Below are 14177 nucleotides of genomic sequence, written 5' to 3'. Positions count from 1 at the left end.
TGATCACGTATCCAGAACATGCGGGAGTGCTTATGTGACTGACTTTGTTTACAACTTAAGAAGTTCAATGCATTCTAATTTCTTTTCGGAGCCTTATCCCGAACGATTATCGCCAGAAAACAGGTCAGTAGAAATGTTGAATATCATTTGTGATAAGAAAAGTAGTCTGCTTAAAAAGTCCTGTAGAAAATATATGATAGAATGCCGCGTCGTGATGCATCAAATGTTACCGCTATGGACAAAAGGAGGGTAAATAATGACAAAGTCGCCGATTTCTTTAAGAATCTAAAGAAATTCCTGCTAACAATGTCCAGAGACAAAATTGACTTAAATGCAGTAACTATGTGTAAACAGAAGCCTGATGAATCTATCCTAGTATTCATAAAACGCTTTATGCACTGTTGGACAAGCTAGAGGTGCAAATTTAGCTCAGTTTTCCAGCAGCCGCAGACACCCAAAGCAAAAATGAATTTGTGTATTTCATTTAACATAAAGGGTGAAATGTTTGCTGACACTGATAACAGCTTATGTTTTCTCTGCCCTATGTACCGACATGATGGAGAAGGAACATCCTCTGTGTCAGCTGGACCCTCAGCAGAGAATGAACTCAACATCCTTTTTGTCCGGTACTCTATGTCACACACTGTGCCAAAAAAAAACGTGTACAGACGCCACTAACAGGTAATCCCATGACTGGGAGCCACACTTTTGTTTCTCTCACACTGTTCAACAACATGATAACTGCTCACACAAGTGAAGGTCAAACAGTGATTTTGTTACATAACTCAGACATAGGTTACGAAATATGTCGTCACATAGATCTAACCTACCCTATCCACTGTACTATTTCTGCACTTACGTTGCCAGCTGAATACCAGAATATGACATTGTGGTCTAAAAGTGAGAATGATATAGGATTTATTGACTGCATACCTTATCACGCACAGCTAAAAAAAAAAAAAACAAAAAGCGAGTATATGTCAGGCAATGTCCCCTTTCCACGGAAAAAGCCGCAGCTCTAGATGTCATCATAGGAGATTTATTGACTACAGGAGTAATAAAGCCCACACTCCTGTCAATCCTGTGCCAAAGCCTAACAAACCTGGCGTATGGCGTTTCATACAAGACTTAAGGCAAATTAATGCAGTCAACATTCCTCTGCCACCTCTCGTTTCAGATGTTCACAGCATATTGACATGCATTGCATACACATTTTACCGTGGTGGATTTATGCTCCACTCCTTTCTCTCAGTACCTGTGACACACAGCCGTTATTTGCATTCACACATAGAAATAAGCAGTACACTTGGACTCGTTTGCCTCAAGGCATGATAGACAGCCCTGCTGCTTTCTCAATGGTGATCCGTGCTACCCTGGACAGCTTTACTCCTCCTGAGGGCTGCACCCTGATCCACATGTGGATGACCTCCTCCTCTGTGCTGAAAGTGAAAAACTATGTCTAACTGCTACACACATGCTTCTCCAGCACCTTCAAAAGACTGGCCACAAAGCATCAGCAAAGAAAATGCAGTACTGTCAGACTTCTGTTCAATATTTGGGATTCACACTGTCTCACGGAAAACGTTCCATGACTGCAGACAGGGTCAAAGCTGTGACCTCTGTCCCTCGTCCCACTACACAGAAGGAAATGTTGTCCTTCCTAGGCATGGTGAACTATTGCAGACAGTGCATACCAGACTGTTCTTTTCATGACCACATTCTGCGTGACTGTTGTAAAAAAAAGACAAGCCTCCTCGAATACTGTGGTCCACAGAAATGACTGCCTCTTTCAATGCATTACAGGGAGTGCTGACCTCCGCCACTCAAAGGTGCTGCCTGAATTGTTCGGGAATGCCGGCCTGCCTGAGGGCAGTAGCAGCTTGCTCTATCATGATAAGGGACTGCGGGAAGCTCACACTCTCACATGACACTATTCTACACACCAATCACCAGGTCACGACCATTGTAGCAAACATAACTAAACAACATATGCAAATCTCACTATAAAAGCGAGCAGCACACCTGATTCGCCATGACATTTATTGATACTATTCTGTGTTCTTCTGACCGACAGGATGGCTCAGACAGGCTTGACGTTCATGACTGCATGACACGTATACAGGAATCCACAGCACCACGTCCAGATTTAGAGCAAACACCTATCCCAGACTCAGCCACGGTTTATGTGGACGGGTCCTGTTCAAGGCCGAGTGACAACTCATTTCTTTGTGGCTATTCAGTGGTGACATTGCCTGACATCATACTAGAGGCTCACTCATTACCATTTCACTCAGCACAAAAAGCAGAGCTCATGGCTTTAATACGCGCCTGTGAGCTACATTTGGATAAGCATGTGACAATTTGCGCAGACAGCCGCTATGCATTTGGCGTTGTGCATGACTTTGGCACATTGTGGAGACAGAGAGGATTTAGATCTGCTGATGGAAAATAAATTGCTAAATTCTGATTTTGTTCAAAGACTTTTTCAGGCTATACAGCTGCCATCGGCCATTGCAGTTGTAAAAACGAAAGGACACAGTACAGCTGACACAGACGAAGCAACAGGTAATGCCTTAGCAGACGTGACAGCCAAGGCTGCAGCTGCATCACAGCTCCCACCTCCGCAGGAAGTATTATCTGTGCCCCTACAGCTGCCACTTGTTACACTCCCAGACTATTTAGACACAAATGTTGATTTAAAATTTATACAAGAGCAAGCCTCTGCATAGAATAATGACTGTACCTTAGATGACAGAGATGGCTTATACAAAATCTTAAGCGTTTGATTGCCCTCTCATATTCCCTGATGCCAGTCCTTGCCCGACATTTTCACTGTGTGAGTCATGTCGGACAAAGAGGGGTAATAGGGGCAATAAAATCAAGATTTGTAATTGAGAAAACATTGCATGCAGTAAAAAGCATATTAGCAACCTGTCTAACATGTGCGCGAACTAATGTAGGTAGCTCAAAAGCAAAACATCAGCATTTACCACAACCAGATTTTCCATTTCATACATTACAAATTGATTTTATACATATGCCAGCACAAGGAAGCATCAAGTACTTACTGGTAATAGTGGATCAATTTAGTAAATGAGTAGAAGCTTATCCAACATCAAAAGAAACTGCAGAAGTAGTCTGTCAAAAGTTGAGCAATGAAATAATACCCAGATTCGGAATACCTCACCAAATTAACAGTGATAGAGGACCTTCATTCACATTAGAAGTAATTCAAAAGTGTGCTAAAACTTTAATGACCTGTGTCAAATTACTTACTCAAGTCCTGTGTGAGATTAGAATGACTCAATCTGAAGTAACCAAATTATTTCCATTTGAAATAAGACTATTTCCAAGACCATGGTCAGCTTCCAGAGGGGCACCGCTAGTAGAAGGTGATCTATATTGCATTGTCCACTGATGTTCACAACCTGGTAGAAAAACTGAATAATAACTATCAGAAAGTTTGTCTCTCTCAGCTTTTCCCCTCCACAGTTCCACCAGTGGAGACAAGGAGACGCATGTTGGAGAAGCCACTAAAACCAAGGACACTCTGGGAGGCCGCGTTTTCCAGCCCCCAGGCTTTACTGGCAGTGACGAAGAACCAGCATCCTCACAGACGGACAACCTCAGTGGATTCATGCCAGCAGGGTTAAGACCAGCCCAATCGGACCATCTCAGGCGTCGGATCAAGTAGACGACATCTCAGGCGAGCCAGCGCCCGGATCCAGTGCACACACGCAATCACTGATTAACACACAACGTCTGAAAGAACAACAACAAGGTACTCAAACATCCAGCAGGAACAGAAAGCCAAAAGTACCACATGATGTCTAACCTGATAAAGCCAGACTCATTTCATCCTGATAATGGAGAAAATGAAATGCCCATTGTCATCATACGACGCTTATTCAATGTCTCTCGAACCTGGGACCAGGCCAGGAGACAACTGAAGAACTGTTTTTCTTATATACTTTCTTATATATTTAGGTTATTTATCATATCTATCGCATTAACCTTAGGATTTCTCTTTGCTATTTTGTATTGTAAACTGCAACCATGTTCACATTTCTGCAGGTCATATTTTGCTGACTATACCTCATGCTCCATTTTGCAAGACACCTACTTAATGCACTCCTCACGTTCCCTAAAATCAGTAAATAGCAACATAGACGCCACTAATAAACCATTTTATGCACCCTCTAGAACAGGAGCTAACGCCTGGTATGAAAATGCCAGAACAGCCGCTCGTGATTTAGGAAACAGTAACTGTTATGTCTGTTCAAAGGCTGATGCAGAACAGGTAATAGTAGGATACCCCATATCCGGTTTCCCCCTCACTGAGGGACTAGAGAAAATCAGCGGAAATAATGCTCTCTTTAAAAACGCTTTACAGTTGACTCTGAGCCCTCTCGACTGCCTACTTAGACACACACATAGATTATACAAAGGATAACTATACATTCTTCTCTGACTCCCCAGGTGCACGCTGTAATGAGACATGGCTAGCTGTCTCTATGGCTGAAGTTGTATCATATCTGGAGGAACACACACACAGTTCAAGTTCGAGCAGAGAATCGATCATTGTTCCCCCAGAGGGTGTCTTAAATGATACTGACTGGGGGGAGTTAGTTAAATCACACATGGTCACGCGCCTGACCAGACCAATCCCACATGCTTATTGGATGTGCAATAATACTCTTAGATTAGCTTTACCTGTTAATTGGACCGGTACCTGTGGTTTAGTAACCGTTGATGTATGCTGTACTTTCATTCCCAATAACACCGCTCCTAACGGTTCATTCACACAAGCTATGAATAAACTTGAAGCATTGCAGATAGAACTAATTGCCAATACAGGTCACGGTCAGTGGCTACATAAGTGGCTACAGGACACGTTTGGGAGATGGAAGGAACTAATTGTAGCCTTTGTAACCGTTGCAGCATGTTTTTGATGATTATTGTCTGTTGTGTAGTACCCTGTGTACGTTCAATGATAACCCGTATAGCTACTAGTACAGCTACTTCAATGTATTTGCAATTGGCACAAATTGACCCAGAATATGTGTCAGATGTCATTAATGATGTTCCTGATGTGTATATTGAACATTAGGTTGTGAACTATTACATTTTATGATTTGCTTTTTATATTATGTTATTACATTTGTGATTTTTCCTTTCTATTTGAGTTATTATTTTTAAAAAATAATAAAAGAGGGGAACTGTTATGATATTTTGATACCACGGTAAGCATTTACAGGATATTGTTTTATACAGGAAAACTGTTACTCAATAAGGCCGATCTACTAGTTGTTTTTCTCTTTCTCTGTGACCCAAGAATTAATGTGAGACTTACAGGCTGGTACCTCAAGGTCGAAAACACCACAGAGATGAGACCACTTCTTTACTCCCATCCTCCTTTTTCCTTATCTCCTGGAAAAGGCTCGTTAAAGGCTAGGTGGTTTGTTTCAGAATTCACTGATGAAAGAACTCTGTATTTTATGTCTAGGAGTGTATTTTGCTGGGATGATCATAAATTATAGCTGAACTGATAAACTACACACAGGATACTTCTTTGCTCAGAAGGCAGGAAGACGTTTCCTTATTTGGTCTGTACCGGTTTGAACTGGGAAAGCTGACACACGAACCTTTTTTCATCTATATAAACTGCTGTGTATCAAATAAACCTTTGAGTCGATTGGGAGGGCAACCTAAAGCAGTCTCTGTTTTCTTGTTCTCCCAAGCTGCTCCCGAGCTCGTACTAACACGCTGAATGGCATACCTGAGTGTTACTTTGAATAATTAGGAGTCTTATAAGGAAAGGACAAACTCTGCTTATCGCTCGCGCCACGGAGGAAACCCGGGAAGGCAATTTCCTTCAGTCACATTTACGTGCTTCAGATAATCACATTTCAATATTAGATAATGACAACCCAAATAAATACAAAATGCACTCTTTAAATAATGATTTAATTTATTAAGGGAAAAAAGTTATCCAAACCTGCTTAGCCCTGTGGTTAGGTGGACAGGTTATATTCCTTAAACCTATTAACTGCTTGAGCAACCCTCAGCAGCAAGAACTGCTGTCAAACAGTATGGTGCATTGAATCTTTCACACTGCTGTGGAGGAATATTGGCCCGCTCTTTATTTTAACTCAGGTCATGCCAAAGCATCTCAATCTGATTTGAGGGCTAGGTTAATTGGTTATTGTCAATGGGCAACAGGTGCGAATGTGAGTGTGGCTGGTTGTCTGCCTGTTTGTGGTAGCCCTGTGGTAGACTGGCTACCTGCCCTGCCTCTATGACAGCAGGGATAGGCTCCAGCCTGCTGGCCCTGAATTGGATACACAGAAGACAGATGGATGAATGTCCAGTCTCTCTAATTGGGCAAATGAGAATTTGCATAATTATGATTAAGGAACTGACCTCCCAGCCCATTGTCCCCTCAGTGGGCTGGTTTCAGTGCAGATGATTGTGCAGATGTACTGTTTATAAGATTTGGGGAAACCTGCAGTCAGCTGAGACTGAAGAAGTCACTCTGATGAGTGACGAAACGTTTCTCCCAAAAACGCTACGTCCAGATGAACAGAATCAACTTTTGGAGAACTATTGCATTACTTTATGCTATTTTATAATTGTTTCAGTTTTCAGTATCCACTATTTTCAGTTATGGGAGGTTTTGTTTGTAAAGATTTTCTAATCAAAATCATTTGATTAAAAACCTTTTAAAAATATATTTTATTGGCATTCATCCCTGAGGGTAGGCATTTTGTGGTCTGGTCATATGGATATAGCTTGAGTGTGTTTGTTGTTGGGGGAAGCAGCTGTGGAGATTTTCCTTTACTGCAAACAGAGCTGTGTTGTGTGGCTAAATGAAGGCAGAAGTCATAGCACCAATAATAACATGCTGTTCCCTGGAAATTATGTAGTCACACGTCTCTTCCTTCCTTTAATCAGCAGTAATTCTAATTAAGTGAGACACTACAGATAACATATGGTTCATTTTTCATTTATTTTCATGGTCACGAATCTGGGGTTCATGGTCAACGTTATCATTACAGGTCACTGACAGTGATGTCAGTGTGTTCTGGTCCATGTCAGTTTCCCTCTGAGAAGCACGTGTCGTGATCAACCCTAATATTTATTTAATATCTGAGACGGGATTGGCAGGAGAGACAAATGTTTCAAAGCCGTGAGACAATCTTCCAAAGCAACTACCATTCACAAATTACTATTTAATGAGGGTAATAAATTATTTTTAGACACAAACCATCACAATGAATAGCATTCATTCATTTTGGGATTATCTTTCATCATCTTGAAGTTTCTTTGAAATTTAGGCTGTGCCAATGCATGTAATACAATTATGGACTGTTACAACATGAAAATCTAACTGGAAAGAAAAGATTTTAGCAAAAGTTTAAAAAAAAAACAAAAACAAAAAAAACAATTATACTGCAAATATAATACTGGGGTGGCTGTGATTCTGAAGGTAGGGCAGGTCATCTATTAGTCGCTTTGTGGTTTGAGTCTTGGTTGCTCGGGTCTGCATGCCAAAACGCCCTTGAGCAAGATATCAAACCTCAAGTTACTCCTGATATGTTCAGGAGTGTGAATGTTAGATAGAAAGCACTTAGAAGCAGAAAACGGTGCTTGTATGAATGAATTTGTGAACAGGTGAATGAGACATGTTGTATAGATACTTTCAGTGCTCAAGTAGAAAACCAGTATATAAGAATGTCCACTTAACGAACTGACATATGTACATTTTCACTTGTACGCATTCCCTCCATTTCTTTCATAAAATGGAAAAATGAGCCATTTCCCTCTAATAATGTGTGTGTGGGTGACATACAAAAAAAGCCAAGAATTTTTTTTAAATCATCTTAAACAATTAGGATTTTTTAATTTTTTCCTTGAGGACAGGATGAGGGATTTTTCTTTTTCTTTCAAACTGGAAATCCCCTGTGCTCATTGCTGTTATTTAAGGCACAGCAAATGAACTTGATCATGAGTTTAAAAATGGAGCATTTCAAAAAACGCCTCTGTTGTGTTGTATATCAATGGCTCTACTGTCTGCCCAGAGCAAACGTTGCCTTGCATATTTTTGTTAATGTGAACCAGAAAATGTTCATGTTGCAAATAAATAGGCAAACTTTAAAAGCTCTGCAATTAAAGTTAGAATGTCATCTGCAGATGCTGCAGAGATACCTACAGATACAATACACTGACAATTTCTACCTTAATCACCAGTGTGTGAATGTGTGTGTGAATGGGTGGATGACTGGATGTGTAAAGCGCTTTGGGGTCCTTTGGGACTAGTAAAGCGCTATACAAGTACAGACCATTTACCATTTAATGCAATACAGCAACCATAATTTGTCCATAATTTGAAAATCTGGATATCGTGTTCTTTATTTGACTGCAGAGGCATTTCCTAGAGAAGCTGCAGTCTTTTTTTGCTTGATTGCACATGAATAAAGACTTCAAATAATGCTTACAAGCAATGTGCAAAAATCTGAAGATAATAATGAGATGAAAAATACTTGACTTTATGATGGACAGATGATAACTAAGCAATACCACTGTTGTTCTGGATTCAATACAAACTATTTTGTATGTTTTGACCCCTTTATTTGGGAAAACAGGTAAACAATTCCACTAACATACATATACATATGACATGCAGAACAACATAGTCCTGTTTTACTCAATTTTAAGTTGACCTGGATGCACACAGTTGTTCTTTTTTTCTTTTTTGTTAAACACCCACATTTATACATTTTCATTTTATACTATGTATGGAATCGTGTTTATTTGTGGCTGTATACTGAAGCTCTGACTGTCATTATCTTTAACAGAGGTTTTCTTAAAGACTTATACATGACAATGTTGTATATTATCAGTTCTATATCGAGCCAGCACTCTGAAAACAATCCTAATAAAGCTAGTCTAATAAATCAAGTATACAAAAAACAAAGTGTACAAAAAAAAGAAAAAAATGGGTTCTAAAATTAATCTTTAAAAAACAACAACAACAAAAACATTAAACAGAGCACAACTTCACATTACACATTGCATTGTTGCTATCATGGTTTCTTTATTTATCTGTTGGCAGACAGCTTGATAACCCAGAAACCTTTCTTCCCACCATCATGTGGGGATTTAAAACTTTTCAGAGTTTAAATTAAGATGGATGAATTTCATCTTTTCCACAGAAAATGATAAGAGTGCAAAATGCAGGCCTGTTACCAGCACTTATGTGGGATAAATAAAGAACACCATGGAATATATGCATCAACTAAAACTATTAATGTTAATAATTAATTTATGCAATGAAGTTAATTAATTACATTAGCTGGACTTGGTGTAACCTGTATGCTGTCTTTTTAATCATGGATCTTTAGTCCGTTCCTTCCTAGACTGTCCTACATAACAAAAACTTCAGCCCAAACTGTCCCTTATTTGCGCATTTCAGAGAACCCACAAACTTCCAGAAATATAGCTTTGACATGGCTTCTTTCTTCTTTCATAAACCCTCTCATGCCATGAGCCTCGGGCCTACCACCAAGCATGTTCATGTGATTTTTGTCCCCTTTTTTTCTTTTCTTTTTTTTTAAGTCACTGGGATATTTGGCGTTTATTTTTGCAACAGTAATTTTGGAGTTTGTCACACAGTGTCATTTTAAGGTTTAGTCTGATCGCCCCTCCAATTAAGCTGTGTTTCATCCGTCCCCTGCTCCGTTTGCACCATGCTTGAACATTTTCCCAAAGACAGTCTATATATAAAATAATCTGCATTTGAGCTGCAGTAACTAAGAGATTATTCGCTGCTTCTATTTTTTTAATTCTTGCAACGCACATCATTCATTAAAAGAAAAATGTAATTAAGATATTGATTCAGAAATAATAATAAATAATCTTAAAAGGGATAGAGATGTAAGGTAGCGACCTTTTGTTGTTGGCCATTTTAAAAATGAAAGTAAACTTCCTTTTTTATTTTCAAGAAATTATAATAATTGAACGCCTTTTTAAAAAAGAATTAAGGCAGCATATTTTGACCACCATAAGAGGCATTTTTAGACAAAAAAAAATCAAACATGTTTACAGAAGAAAGAAAAAAACCACTAAGACCAGATCCAATAAGTAGTGTTGTGAAACTGTTGACTGATTTACGAGATTATCCACAAGCTTCCCAGTGAAGAACAAAAAAAAAGCGTAACGCAATAATAAATAAATTTACAGCTAAAACGGAAGCCAGTTCTATTTATCAAATTTTTGCAGTGTGACAGTCTTCAGCTGCCATGTGCACTCGCGCACGGGCAACATTTGCATGTTTAAACATATATCAGTTGTGTCTAATTCTATCTTCGGACATGTTGAAGACAGAGGAAGAATGTTGTGTTGCGCTCGGTTTTGTTCAGGAATGTCCATGATATCACACGCCGAAGCAAAACGAACACAGGACCATCTCCTGCAAGGTTTTACGCAGCTCCTGGCTCCGGTACGCGTATATAAGCGGGTCGATGAGGGAGTTACAGATGATGAGGATGAGGAAAAGGTTAAAGTTTCGAAAGAAACAGTTGCAGAAGGGGCTGGTGGGACAGGCGAGGATGAGGATAAGGTGTAGAAAGAAAGGGCCCCAGCATAAAATAAAGACCCCGAGCAGGATAGTGAGGGTTATGGCTCCTTTCATACTTGTGGACTGGCGCCTGTTTTTGTGGAAAGCCACGATGCGCCGAGAATGCACGTGCGCCAGGACAAACATGTGCAGGTATAACACGGCGTTGAATACCAGAGTAGTGCAGAAGAAAGTGACGAGGCACACGATGACGGCGTTGTCGGTGTGATATACGATGAAGAGGATGCTGGAGGTGATGCTGGCCAGCCACACCACCACGATGATGATGATGGCGCGATGAGGGGTCATGATGCTGTGATACCTCAGCGCGTAAAAGATGGTGATATAGCGATCGGCAGCGATGGTGCACAGAAAGGAGAGAGAGGACACCACGGAGCTGCAGATCATCACGTCGATGACGTTGTCCAGGTGGCGAAGCATGCCGGGGTTCACATCCAGGAGGCCGTGGTCATTGAGAAGCATGAATATGGTCTCCACCACGTTGCTGACGCTGACAAGCATGTCAGACACGGCCAGGCAGCAGATAAAGTAGTACATGGGGGAGTGGAGGTTTCGATTTTTAATAATCGCCATGATGACCAAGATGTTTTCCACCAGACTGATGAGTCCCAGTGCCAAGAAGAGCTCCTGAGGGACCCGGATCTGAACGCAGTTCAGCCAGTTTCGCTCTCCTGCGGTTGAGTTCGTTTCGTTCTCCTCCAGAAGGTCATTTAGCGGTCCGAAGTCCGTGTGAAGTATGGAGGGATACTGCAGGGACCCGTTGGTCATTTCCATGTCTGCCTTCTATTAGGTAACTGCAAGCTTTTAGCTTTTCAGGTGCTCCGTGTGGGTTTTAGGCTGCTGCAGCACAGATTTAAACTGGGTAAGGAACCTTCATCAGCTGTCTCTGGAGCTTAGAGGATGCTTCTACATCAGCTGTCGCAGTTACAGCTTGCTTCTGAGCAGGTTGGGGATTCAAGCAACTCATCCGAACTGTTTGTTAAACCCATGGAAGCCTCAACCGTCCAGGATCATCAAACTCCACGCAAAAAGTTCAAGTATATGTATTTATATTTATTTCAACCTGAAAAATCATCGGCGAGCTACCGCGTTGGTCCCGGTGAAAAGTGAGTTTCTTGACTCGAGTAATCCTTTTATTTTTATTATAGCCTATTGAGTTTTTATTATTTTTCGCCCCATCCAACCAGCTGCTCCGAGATGGGCATCTGTAATCTTTCCTTCTCCGCTGCAATCTTGCACTCCGAGTTCACGTTTTTTCCTCAAACAGAGCAGCCGATCCACCAGAATCCTTCCATTAGTTCACATTGTTCTGACCAGCACAGTGGCAATGAACACTGTCTATAGTATACTGGAAACGAGAGAGAGAGAGAGAGAGAGAGAGAGAGAGAGATGCCGGATTATTTCTCACAGTGATGCTGCGTCCTGAATGACTTCAAGCGGCTCCTCCTCACAAGCGTCAGCTGCGCTGCGGTCCTGTCTGCGAAAGTTGTGCCAAGTTTTCTTGGGAGAGAGCTGAACGGTGATGGATTGAATTCAGTAATAGTTCGATCTGTTTTTTTTTTTAACACTTTCCTTTCTGCTTTAAGAAAATGCTTCACTTACGCTAATATTATTCTAATCAGAGTCTTGGTGTCCAAAATATAATTTCTGAAAACTAAAAAAGAAAAAGCTCTGAAAACTTGCATTATACTTTCTGGAAAGCAGATTTAAATCTTTACTCGTAGTTAGCCTCCTGTTTTGTTCTTAGATATTCTCATTTTAAAAACAACTGCACATATAAAGATGCACACGCCATGTCTGTGTATTTTTTTTGAGACAGTAATAAAGAGAGGGGTCAAGACGGATCTTAACACTGTGCTCAAATCATATTTGCCCAGGTTCCTGCAGACGGAGGAAGTAGGTGCAAGTAGGGAACAAAGTTGGTCCCTTAACATAGACACAGCATCTGCTCCTGCAAGCACAAGCACCTGCAATGTAACTAAATAATCTAAAAACAGTCAGAATCCATTTGTTCTGATTTAACTGTGACCAAATGAGGGCTTGGGGTGTCATAAAATTCACCTGAGCTGCTAATTCAGTGAGTGTGGGAAACACATGTGCAACTGCCACACATGCAAGGCTCCCCTTCACTGCTTTGCAATATTTTTTTAAATTTTATTTTTGTTAAATCATCTTTAAATAATTATGGATGGTAAGTTATGAAAACTCTTTAATGATGTCTTAACAACAAAGGAAATTGTGTGATAGTAAAGATCTTTCTCTGAAACAAAAAACGGTTGGAAAACTTCAACCTAAACATTAATTTAGGACAATAATCTACAAATGACAATTATGCTATTAAAAAAAATCTAAACAGATGCATAATTCTAGATTTGGTGTAGACACTGTGAGGCAATTCTTGGCCTGGGTCAGTCTGACCAGGTACATATTGTGAAAACATTAAATATGAAATCTAAGGCTTAAGTAATCCAGGACAAAATCCACACATCTACCTGTGCTTAAAAATGATTTCCATTAAAAATAAGTCTTAAATAGCTTTAAGACAAATGTGCAAGTGAAAATCTTTGTGTTCATAGAGCCAAACGTGCTGTTTGTGGTTAAACTTGCTTCTCAAGCTAACGGCACAGTAACTTTGATACATATCCACACAATTTGTTAAATCAAATTTAATAATTTCAACTTCAACTTCTTGAGCATGTTTATGTGGTTTCAAATTCTTTTGTATTATCAAAAGTGACAAGTCATGCAGGCAAACACGTCACAAAAAAAAGTAGCAGACCGGCTTCTGTCCAGCTTCTGAAATTTGAGGATTTGCCGTGTCATTTAATTTATACAATGACAAAAATATCAGGGGTCACACGTAGTCGTGTGACTACGAAAAAACAATTCTGAAATCAAGTAAGTTGCACAAATATTTTATCGAAGAAAAGAAAAATTTGTTGCAACTCTGCATTGATTTTTTTTCAGGAATTTCAATTTGCTCTAGGTGTTTTTGTTAAATTATGTTATGGCAACTGGTTACGTTTAACCCACAGCACCAGTGGTAATACTGCAGTCCCATCAAGCAGCCTCTGAGCCGCTAATCTGAAAGCGCTTTCAATACAGCAGAATGATCACATGAAAAGTTTTCACAACAACACCCATAGCTCCAAGTGAATTAGGAACAATGACCTCATTTGACCATCTAGCACAGTCACCCACATCCTTGCGGCTCATTGGAACACAAAGTAAGCAGGTATGTTTCAAGCGTGTACAGCATCTCGCAATGATTTTGTCCTTTGACTGAGAGTAACAGACCTCAGGCTAGCTCGTCATTTGTGTTTGTATTGAAAAAAAAATGTTTGAACAGTGACTGTAAAGCATAAATGGGGTGAATCGTCTCCCATGGATAACATGAAAGGACACTGAGAAGAAAGGGCAACAGTTGGAGAGTGTTAAAAAAAATAAATAAGCACAAGTTAAAAACGATAAATATCACTGATGATAACAGAAGCATAGTTACTGCTTCAGATTTAGTGTGCATGGAATGAGCATAATC

General features: G+C 40.1%; 1 protein-coding gene and 1 long non-coding RNA gene across 2 annotated transcripts; one reads left to right on the top strand and one right to left on the bottom strand.

Annotated features, from left to right (window-relative positions):
- LOC145429473 (uncharacterized) lies at positions 1-969 on the top strand. The gene is made up of 2 exons (XR_013909717.1): positions 1-123; positions 566-969. It is a non-coding gene; the product is annotated as an uncharacterized LOC145429473 (long non-coding RNA).
- Positions 970-10288: 9319 nt separating this feature from the next.
- mc1r (melanocortin 1 receptor) lies at positions 10289-11539 on the bottom strand. Its single transcript, XM_026169556.2, has one exon. It carries the CDS (start codon positions 11411-11413, stop codon positions 10436-10438), a length of 978 nt encoding a protein of 325 aa, XP_026025341.1. The 5' UTR covers positions 11414-11539; the 3' UTR covers positions 10289-10435.
- Positions 11540-14177: the final 2638 nt, after the last annotated feature.

Source organism: Astatotilapia calliptera, chromosome 1 (genome assembly GCF_964374335.1).
Source record: "Astatotilapia calliptera chromosome 1, fAstCal68.1, whole genome shotgun sequence".
NCBI classification, from domain to species: Eukaryota; Metazoa; Chordata; class Actinopteri; order Cichliformes; family Cichlidae; genus Astatotilapia; species Astatotilapia calliptera.
This window is presented reverse-complemented; position numbering and strand designations above follow the sequence as displayed.